This window comes from Gymnoscopelus microlampas (genome assembly GCF_963454915.1).
Source record: "Gymnoscopelus microlampas genome assembly, chromosome: 19".
NCBI classification, from domain to species: Eukaryota; Metazoa; Chordata; class Actinopteri; order Myctophiformes; family Myctophidae; genus Gymnoscopelus; species Gymnoscopelus microlampas.
In genome coordinates this window covers 28151626-28162745 of record NC_139956.1, presented here as the reverse complement: position 1 = coordinate 28162745, position 11120 = coordinate 28151626, and the positions used below count along the sequence as shown (strand labels likewise).

General features: G+C 41.5%; 1 protein-coding gene across 3 annotated transcripts in view; it reads right to left on the bottom strand.

The window, feature by feature from the left end:
• Positions 1–1211: 1211 nt before the first annotated feature.
• LOC311034333 (adenylate cyclase type 2) overlaps positions 1212–11120 on the bottom strand; it is a 26100-nt gene continuing 16191 nt past the window's right edge. For 2 of the 3 annotated variants that reach the window (XM_084042209.1, XM_084042210.1), the window contains exons 15-25: positions 10721–10805; positions 10189–10326; positions 9869–9949; positions 9098–9273; positions 7742–7826; positions 6868–7029; positions 5885–6031; positions 4645–4752; positions 4420–4534; positions 4156–4280; positions 1212–3957 (exon numbers count right to left, since the gene is read on the bottom strand). In XM_084042209.1, the coding sequence (XP_083898335.1) occupies positions 3826–3957; positions 4156–4280; positions 4420–4534; positions 4645–4752; positions 5885–6031; positions 6868–7029; positions 7742–7826; positions 9098–9273; positions 9869–9949; positions 10189–10326; positions 10721–10805 (1354 nt within the window). In that variant the 3' untranslated portion in view covers positions 1212–3825. Of the gene's footprint in view, positions 3958–4155; positions 4281–4419; positions 4535–4644; positions 4753–5884; positions 6032–6867; positions 7030–7741; positions 7827–9097; positions 9274–9868; positions 9950–10188; positions 10327–10720; positions 10806–11120 lie in introns of those variants that run through there. The other variant, XR_014599595.1, reaches the window with a different exon arrangement.

Genomic DNA, 11120 nt, shown 5'->3' with positions numbered 1-11120 from the left:
CACACACATTTAACTATTTATTCATATCCACATAAAGGAGAAACATACAGGGACACAAACATTATAGGTGCAGTAAGGTTACAGTCACAAAATCATGGCATATGTCTTCTTCATGATACACTCTATTACACACACACACACACACCCACCCACCCACCCACACACACACACACACACACACACACACACACACACACACACACACACACACACACACACACACACACACACAATACTCAAAAATAGCAGGGTCCCTGGCACAAAACATTTGCAGATGGGGGTCCATGGCCAAATACATATCATTTTGGGGGTCCTTGACATAAAAAAGTTTGATAAGCACGGTTGTAGGCTATATAATGTGGCATTTTGGGATAGCTGGGTGCCATTGGCATCAGTTAAGGGGATCCTTTTAATAAAGTATAAAGTATTATGAGTTCTTTTTTTAAGGATGTTTGTCCTTTAAAGTTGCACCACTGGTGGAAGCCTGAAATCTAAATACAGTTACAGTTTACACTGACTCAAAGAGGTCAAAATACTCACATTTATTTAGATGTGAGCCAGAAGTGCAAATGTTTTGTCCTCTTTTTTAGTTTGAGATGTGATACCCTTTTCATATGTTGGAATATGTTGTGTAACACTATGCTTTATAAACGTACTTACTATGTTCTTATACCACTGTATAATGATGGAACTCATACATCCATCAATTATGAAATTATTATAGCCTAATAATTGACCTTGCTTTGCCGCACTTTGGTCAACGGTTGCTGATAAAGTTTAATGTTATTTGATTCCTGAGTCATGGCGTGCACACTAGGTCCCACTTGTTTACTATTCATTGTGGTTGCGTAGCAACGAGCCATTCTGTCCTACGCAGTCCCTCCAGACGATGGGATCGGGACTACCAATAGACACTTGGCCAACTACTCGGAACATGTGGGCGTTACCTCGACGGGGAAATTCCATTCATTATAATCAAACACCGTAAAAGGTATGCGCGGTAGGCAGTGGGCGCACGCACGCACGCACGCACGCACGCACGCACGCACACACACACACACACACACACACACACACACACACACACACACACACACACACACACACACACACACACACACACACACACACACAGAGTAAGGAAAACCATGCTTTAGAATGGAAATATGTATATACTTTATTCATAGATAGAATATGTATTCAATCCTTCATTTATTTTTTTACATTTTCACTTCATACTGACGTCATAAGTAAGAAAGAATTCTCTACTTCCTCAAAGGCCTGACATTGCATATCAAAGCAAATTAAATATTATTGTAGTATTCTGAAGCCAAAACAACAAAGAGGAATTAGAAAGTGCATTATCAAACTTGCATTTCATGGCACAACACAATAAGTTGTTGCTGACAGTTTTGTACTTTTTTGTAAATTGATGCCCTATACTTGATCATACTACAGCGTCACACAAAAGTATCAAAAATATACTATTTACTATATTTTTGCTATTTTTGACATACAGTTTTGGACATATGAGCCTCATATGATATGAGGTTTCCACCCGACAGAAACAAAATAGTTGTGTAGTATGGTACAGCATGTACTGATTAAGAACTTTACTTTTCAACTAATCTCCACTCAGGAATGAAGTGTAGTTTGTGTAATGTTATGTTAAATGATTCATCACTGAGCCCAAATAGAAAATGTCCCTTTTACACAAACTGACAAAACATTCCAACGGCGGAGCTTTTAAACACAACACGGCAAAAGTGAGTCAGCTTCAAATATGGCACTCGTATTATATGAATAGACTAGTGGTTTATACACTTTATGTGCACAGCAAGGCACACCAACGGGCAAGTCAAAATCTCAAGGCACACCTGTTTTCATAGCAAAAAAATAGCAGATATACAAGCTTACAATGCATTGCATCATGAAGCCTTGTGAGCTTTCGCCTATAATACATCAGGACCACAACGGAAACAAGTCCTCATGACTTTTTTTGTGTTATCCTTTAAGCCTTAATGTCTGACTGTACCTAGTATTGTTTACATTTCTGACTAATAAAGTATTCAATCAATCAATCAATCAATATGACATGCCAAAAATAGGGATGGCAGGTTGGAATTTGTTAAGAAAAAACAAAACAACAATTAGACTGCTGAATTACACTTTAGTGTCCCTGCACCTGTTGAGATACTAATGCTCGCTTTGCTTTTCTGTCTTTCCAAAAATTGAAATGCAAAGAAGAAATACAATACTGGACAAGCTAGACTATTTTTAAATGACAGATAAATGCCAGTGGAATGCTCAGTCAGCTGACTCTTTGCCAGTGTAGAGAAACTCATCAAACGCCGTAGTCGGGTGTCCTTCAGCTCCGTTGCAGCAAGCCAGTCCAGTGTGTCATTGTCTAGGTCAATTAAGTCACGATCACCATTCGGTGGCCGGTATTTGGGGCAGCTGGTCATCACTTGTTCCACAGTCTGTAGTGGACCCCTGCATTCACAGTGGGCACTGTCTGTGACTTCTGCATTGCCGGTCCTCAGGCGATTGTGGGGGAGGTGCTGGCCAAGAACATCTGTGGGACCCTCAACGATGCTCATCCTTTAGGGCAATGTTATGAGATGTTTTAAGGACGAGATTCGAGTGTAACAGCAGACTGAATCATCCAAGAATATTGAATGGAACGACTATAGCCTTTCGTTTTTTCAGTGGGTTCTTCATAGTCGTGTGTTGAGGGTGGGTGGGGGTTGAAATATGTTAAACACACATTATAAGTTATACAGTGCACTACAGTACATCTCAGTGTTAGTAAACTTGAGTAAGAAATATATTGAGTATAATGTCATTTAAATTGCAGATGCCACGCTATGGTTTAGTTGGTTGTATTTTGGTTTAGACGTCTTTTCCAAAAGACAGCCAGCTTCTGGAGTAAACACAAGTCTATTATAGTGTAGACATCAGGTTCCAGCAAAGGGTTGTGTCTTTTATGCCAAATGTCTGTACCTCGAATGCTTGACACATTTAAGGGCTTAATATACTATGATGTTCAGCAGCATGGTGTCGTGCACCGACAATAGCTGATCTACAAGCTCACAACATGTCGCAATGAGACACGTTGTGAACTTTTAGATCTGCTATTTTCTATGCGTGACAGGAGTGTGCAACTAAAGTACCGGCATAAATCAGATGTTAGAGGGAGCTGCCACCTTGAACCAACCCAGTGCAAAAAAACTACTACATCCAGGATGTTGGCTTCATGACAGCTTCTGACTGGGGAAGTGGACTACTTTCAGTCCAACAATGGTACATAGCAGTGGTGAGAGAAACAAACAAAAAAGCACGCACATCCACTCACTGAAGTTCCAAGTTCCGGGCAGAGGTGACAATCCAAAAAGAATAAAGTCTGCACACTGGATCATGCTCCAAAGTTTAAAATGTATTGGTTTCCAACATTTGGACGTAAGGTTATATTCCAGAGAGCATCAGCTCTTCAGATCAGGCAGTGGCAGATGTCCATACACAAGTAGTACTTAAATAAATATAAATAAATATGTACAGTATCTTGCTTCCAGTAACAGAAAGATGGGGGTTTACCACATCAGAATTTATACACTTATAAGTGTGTGAGGTACGTTGTCAGCTAAAGAGAAGTATACTGTATGTTTTGTGTGGTCATCTAAAACTGGCACACAATATAATGAACTTTGTGGTAAACTGCACCCATCTGGTACATCAAGTAGTTTAAAACAAACATTAAATGCTATTCACAAGTACAACTTTGGTGGGTGACCCCGCAGTCAGACTGGCTGGGGAGAACTCGTCTTCTCAGAACTGAGGAGATGATTGGTCGTTGATGAAGTAGGTGGTGAGTTGACCTTTGCCCTTGACATGGACCACTCCTCGGAGTGTGACACTGTACCCGAGACTCTGGACAACCTGGGCTGTCTCCTCTGTCACCTGACAGAGGAGAGAGAGAGGGAGGGAGGGAGGGAGGGAGGGAGAGAGAGGGGTAAGATTAGGGACATTGACAGTGTACACTGCATAGTCTGCACTACCTTAGGTGACAAATGTGACGTATTTCTAACTTAAGAAAGACTTGAGGAGAGGGTGATGTGAAACCTCTGACAATTATTCCATCTGTCTCTATGCTCTTACCTGTATCTTGTCCAGTACTCCAGTGCTGTCCATCCTGCTGGCCACATTGACAGCATTCCCCCAGATGTCATATTGTGGTTTATGGGCTCCGATCACCCCCGCAATCACTGGCCCGTGGTTTATTCCTACAACAAAGGACAATACCAAGTTAATACTAGCATTTATTCAGATAACTGTTTTAGTTGTTTCGTTCGTAACATCAGCAGCATTTTTGTAGGAGTAACACTACTATTGTAGTATTGATCCAGACCAGTAGAGACTCACCGATCCTGAGTTTGAAGCTGTTGAAGGAGTGAGTATTAATGAGCTCCAGTTTGCCCATCAGTGCAAAGGCAAACTCCACCATGCAGCGCACATGACTGTATGATGTCTCACATTCCTGTAGGGGGAGACAGAGAACATGGTTCAGTAACGTCGTGCAGGGAGCAAATAAGCACTAGTGTAGTCGAGCTCTACAGTAAACATTATAGCCAAAGAGCAGATGTTCACCTTTCTCTCTTCTCCTGGAGGAGTGCTGGTCAGTCCTGCAGCAGCCATGTACGTACTGCCAATGGTCTTGATCTTCTCCACAGAGCTGAACTTGGGCTTGGAGAGAAGCTGTGAGGGAGAGACGGGAACATTTAGAGAGATGGGGGCTAACAGTGGCTAACAGGGGCCCCTGTTAGCCACTAAGGGGCAATAAAAAGAAGTTAAACAACTACAGGGAGGGTGATCAAGGATTTAGAGCAGTGGTTCTCAAAGTGGGGTCCAGTGACCCTCATGGTTCCGCAGGGAAGAATGTACAAATGGAACCATCTGGTTCCATTTGTAAACAGTTATGGGGGTGCTTGAAATAAAAAAAGTTTGAGAACTACTGATTTAGAGTGTTAAGATATATGTGCATCTAAATAATATAACTGGCATCTGTCTACAAAATATCTGACAACGTTTGTATCGGAACAGGGTTCGATAAAACAAACTAACAACAACAAAAACAAAGGGGGGTACATTTACTTAACCACTAAAGCCCTATACTTGTGTATGACAAATAGCAAACATACCGTAGCCGATTTACAAGCTCACAATGCATCACATCATGATGGGTTGTGACCTTTTGGATGTGTTATTTTCACTGTTTTCAAATTTTTCACTATTTGATAAATATTTACACATTTTGACAGATTTACCCAAATTAGGGACGCCAGGGTTAATGTAACTGTTAAATTGTGATATTATCAAACATAAATATTAAACAGATCAGACAGTCTTACATTTCCCAAAAAGGAAATGCATATATTTATTCAGTCTGACCAGGAGAAGGAATAAAACATATCCCCACCAGTGATGAAGATAATTGAATGACCACAGTGGGGCTATCAAAATCCCCCCAGTAAGGGAGACGGTACTACCGTAGTGTTGCGCTTATGACCACTTATTATAAGCAACTTTGGGGGTATTTTTGGGCTTATTTTTCTGTAAAGTTGATTGTAAATATTGGTAGTTGCGGGTTGCGTTTTTTCAGGCTTGTTTCTAACCCCTGTACCAGATCTTTAAAAACCTTTTCCCCCCAAAGATTCTTTTGAAAATAGCAAATCTACAAGGTGACCTTGTAAATCGTCTATTTTCAAATAGCCAGTGTATAATAGGTTTACAGTGCTCATGTGGCCTATATAGACTTCTCGCTTCTTTTGGGCTTGGTTGCACTGGTTGCTTTATTTCTCTCGCAAAATCTGGCAGCAGTGGACGGTACCTCGTCAAAGTCTGCTATGATCTCATTGAGGAGACGCAGACATTCCAGGCCAGCATTGTTGGCACTGCTCTCGCTGTAGAAGTCCTTATACTGGGGCACAGAGGCAAACATCACACACACACAGTCACAGGACTCGCTGTACAGGTCCTGGAAAGGGTGGAGAACAGAAAACGTTTACAGGTTTGACAGCAGGAGATATTACACAACAGTGAATATTACACATGTTTCAGGACAGAAAATGTATTTCTTGTGCTTGACAACTGCGAGTATTGTTGCATCTTTAAAGACAGGGCAAGAGATAATATTCAATGCTGGAAATCAAAATACAGTACGTATGTAATCATTTGATAATCATCTCATAAACAATACACATGTTATCAGTATTTGAGCAGCTAAACTAACCTGCCCCCACATTTCCCACACATACAAAAGGCTGTGATGACAGTATTGTGCCAGTAAGTACGTACAGCCAGTAGAGTAACTAACAACTTCCTCCACTCGTGATGTCATCATTATACTGTGCAATTCCATTCTGATACCTGTACAGTCACCTTTTCAGAACTTCCCATTTCAAGGCATTGTCATATCATTATATAAAGCAACTGCTATATTGTTGTCTAGATATGGACTAGTATGTAAATATCTGAAGTTGTCCCTTATCTGTTGCCCTACTGACTATATGATATGTTGTATTGTATTTGATAATAAAACAAAAGGATATTGTTACACTAGAAAATAGTTATTTAATAGTAATAAACCGTGAAAGATAAATACATTCCTTAAAGCATTATATGCGGTTAAATCAACTCGTCTTCCAAGCTGGTTGCATGTTCTTTTGGCCTCTAACTGATATGTATACCTATGAATACTTGATTTCAACTGCATTTACACCAATTTATTTGGAAGTTTTTGACCTCTACCTGGTTGTATTTGACCTCTACCTGGTTGTGTTTGACCTCTACCTGGTTGCGTATGACCTCTACCTGGTTGTGTATGTTCTTGACGTTCATGAAGAAGGAGGCGACGTGGAGCGGCAGAACGTTCTGGAGGAGCAGCTTGTTGACGTTCTCCATGGTCTCTATGCCCTCTCGTTCCGTCTGGAAACAGCACTCTAACAGGAACTCCACCCGACAACCCAGCTCGTCCTGGGGATAGGGGGAGAGAGAGACAGGACTTGATGTGTTGTTTGAGCCTATGACGGCAAAGCTCTACCTCTACCAATATTGAGAGAGAGAGAGAGAGAGAGAGAGAGAGAGAGAGAGAGAGAGAGAGAGAGAGACAGGGAGAGAGAGAGAGACAGACAGACAGAGAGAGAGAGAGAGAGGTGCTGCGTTCGGGCAACCACGAGAATCTGAATAGAATCCTGTAGTGTAGTGTGTGATGCCTCATTGTTTTAAATCGTGTAGTGTGTGCATGTGTGCAAGATAATCTGACGAGAGAGAATCTTAAAATAATCCTGTAGTGTGTTATTTGGGTGTGACGGACCCCAGGAAGAATAGCCACGTTTAGGCAAGTGCTAATGGGGATCCATAATGAAGTAAAGTAAAGTAGTGTGTGATACCAGATTTCAAAATTGTTTAAGAATTTAAAAATCCTTGTGAGTCCAGTTTACGTGGGGAGAAGGACAGAAACAGAGGGAGACGAAGAGAGAGAGGAGACGAAGAGAGAGAGAGAAACCAAGAGACAGAAACAAATGGGAACAATGACAAAATTACATCCAGCTCAGAAAATGCGCACACATGCACAACTGTATACGCATCGCGTGCACAGCCTTTGCACATGGACGGACACACACACACACACACACACACACACACACACACAGGCGCGCGCGCGCGAAAAACACAGGCTTCTTACCTGTCTGATCAATATGAGGCACGTGAAATAGAAGACGAAAAGCCAAACCCCGGCCATGATTGTAGGCTCCTTTAACACACCAGGCCTGAAGCACACACACACACACACACACACACACACACACACACACACACACACACACACACACACACACACACACACACACACACACACACACACACACACACACACACACACACACACACACACACACACACACACACACACACACACACACACACACACACTTTGGTTACAAAACAACCCGGCCTCGATACACTCCAGGTTCATGACATCATCACAGATTTGACATACAATACATACAGCAATACACACTACAATACATAAAATAATACACACAACAGTACATATAGCAATACATACAGTACACACGCACACGCACACACACACACACACACACACACACACACACACACACACACACACACAGACTTCTAAGGATTTTGTTTCACTAGCGCTGATACCCTGCCGTAAGCAAAGTGTCACACCCTCACACGACTCTTCGGTGTCACTGTCTGGTATCTTTGTGTCAATCACTGTATCCACAGGCAGACACCCCCCCCCCCACCCCCCACCCCACACACACTGCCCTGAATAAAACATGATACTTCTGATGAAGGTTTTACAATCTGCCCACCGAGTGACAGACAAAACACATGAAACTGAACACCCCGGCGGGGAAAGACAGACAGAGTAATGACTGTATAGTGTAGACACACTGTAGTGAGACACTAGACAGTGAATGATGTGGAAAGTGAGGTGTAATTAGGTAGGATTAGGTAGGATAACTTTCTCCATCTCATGCTCAAATTCAAGTTCAAGATTCAAGTTTATTCAAGTTCGAGTGTCCCAAGATGAACAGTTGGTGCTGCAGTAAGCATAAAAACATAAAACATGTAGCAATACTGTATAAAAACAACATATAACACAACATTTAACAGTGCACACTGGAGTCATAGGTACTCAAACTACGATATAACTATTATATCTTGTGTCAACAGTCACAGGATCATCATCATCAAAGATTAAAGTAAGTCAAAATAATGATAACATTTGCCCGAGTTTTCAATTGCCCAAGGTGGTCTAATGACTGTAAAATGCACGTTGAGGTGAGTAAAAACAAGCTAGCAGCATTGTTTAATAATATTATATGAAGCCCAGATTAACCAATTACTTAAGCCCTATATATTATGGTTGTAGCTGCTCTCGCTCTCTGTGTGTTTGCCTGTCTGTTTGTCTGTCTCTCTAGATAAATTAACTTGTCATCCCCCGACCTGGATTCTTCCAGGGTGGGATGTCTGCTACAACAACCCTGACACTGTAGGAGAGTCTCACTTGGAGGTGTTGTAGAGCAGGTCGACGAGGCAGTTGGACCTCTGGGCGTAAACGTAGAGGAACAGAGCCAGGTAGACCACCACAGCCAGGGTCAGCAGCAACGCCTTAAGGGACATGCACGTCCTCACAAACACCAACACACCCAGCATGGCCAGCAGACAACAGTATATGTAGTACTGCAAGAGGAGAGGTAGAGAAGAGAAGAGAAGAGAAGAGAAGAGAAGAGAAGAGAAGAGAAGAGAAGAGAAGAGAAGAGAAGAGAAGAGAAGAGAAGAGAAGAGAAGAGAAGAGAAGAGAAGAGAAGGACAAATATTAGCAACGGATTGTCGCTATAAAAATAATCCAGCTACACAAAATGATATAAAGCGGCTCCAATGTAGCCTGACAGCGCATCGTGGGTTCGAGTCCCGTTCTCGACGATCTTTACTGCATGTCTCTCCCCATCTCTCTCTCCCTGTTTCCTGTCCATCTTCACTATACCTATAAATAAAGGCAGAAAAGCCCTAAAGAAGATCTTAAAAAATACATAAAAATGATATAAAGCATAAATGTTATAGCCAACTAATCTTATCTTAGTATAGTAAGGCACTTCTAAAGGAGAATTCAAGGCCAGATAGAACCTAATCAGATTTCTTCTAAATTTTAGAGTTCCGACCATTTCCATTGTATCCTACACTGACTGACTGGTGGGAACGTAGGTACTTCACCAAAACACACGTTATGCTCATTAGATATGGAGGTTGATCATGGTTGGAGGGTCACAGTACTCACAGGTACTGTGTAGAGCTTCATAGCCTCCAGCTCCGTTCTGTTGTGGGAAACATTAGCACAGCCGTTTCCCGGGATGAAGAACTGAAACAAGAAGAAAGAAGAAAGAGAGAGATAAAGAAAGAGACACAGCAATAGATGGATGGATGAATAGACACAGAGATGGTTAATCCATTAAGACCGGGAACGCATCTGTGTCATTTTAAGATTTCTTTGGCTATTCAAAAATAGGAGATATACAAGCTCACATGTGCAAATCTTTGAATATAAAAAGAATGGCATGGAAAGGGGAACACTGAAGAGAAAATAAGACTCCAACTCACAAAGTTGAGGATGGCCATGAGCATGGTCATGAGCAGACAGACGCTGACCAACAGGAGCCGTAGCGCCGCCCTGGTGGAGATACCTCTCGACAGCCCCGTGATCCACTGCATGCTCAGCGGTATTTTAGACTGCCACCTCTGAAACACACAATATATAAAAATATAACATCTCTGTCGGGTGGAAACCTCATAAGTCCAAAACTGTTACTTTTCAGGATTCAAATTAAGAAATAGCAAAAGTACAGTAGCAGATCTACAAGCTCAAAACGGATCTGCTACTTTTGATACTTTTGTGGGTAGTATAATCCAGAGTAGGGCATTCATTTACGAAAAAACACAAAAGGTTAGAATATGGAGAAAATAGGTTTGCCCGACAGCAACGGGCAAACCTTATATGTCATATCAAATAATACTCATAATAATCGTAATCATGATTATAATTATATATAACCAATGATAACAGTAATACATTGACATCATAGCTACAGTACTAAACAAATCATGATAAAACTACTGTAGTGTGTGGTTTCACCTCCAGTTTTCCAGTGAAGACCACAGACAGAAGCAGCACCAGCACAGGGAAGGTCACACCGTAGGACACGGCCATTTCAAAGTTCCTAGGAGGGGAAGGAGAACTTTTATTGCTCATCTGAATTAGTGGGAGAGTGAGAACACAGGGAGTGATTCCCGACCTGAAAATGCATTTTCTGTTTATTAAAGAGCTGGAGAGACAAGGAGACCCCCGTTACTGAACCTACACTCTATAGCAATGAGTACTATCAGATAGAGCTATTTAACACTAATTTTACCGAAAGAAATATCACTTACCCTTCCTTTAAATGAGAAAAAAGAAAGAAAGAAAGAAAGAAAGAAAGAAAGAAAGAAAGAAAGAAAGAAAGAAAGAAAGACTCAACAGCAGGTGCACTGAATTA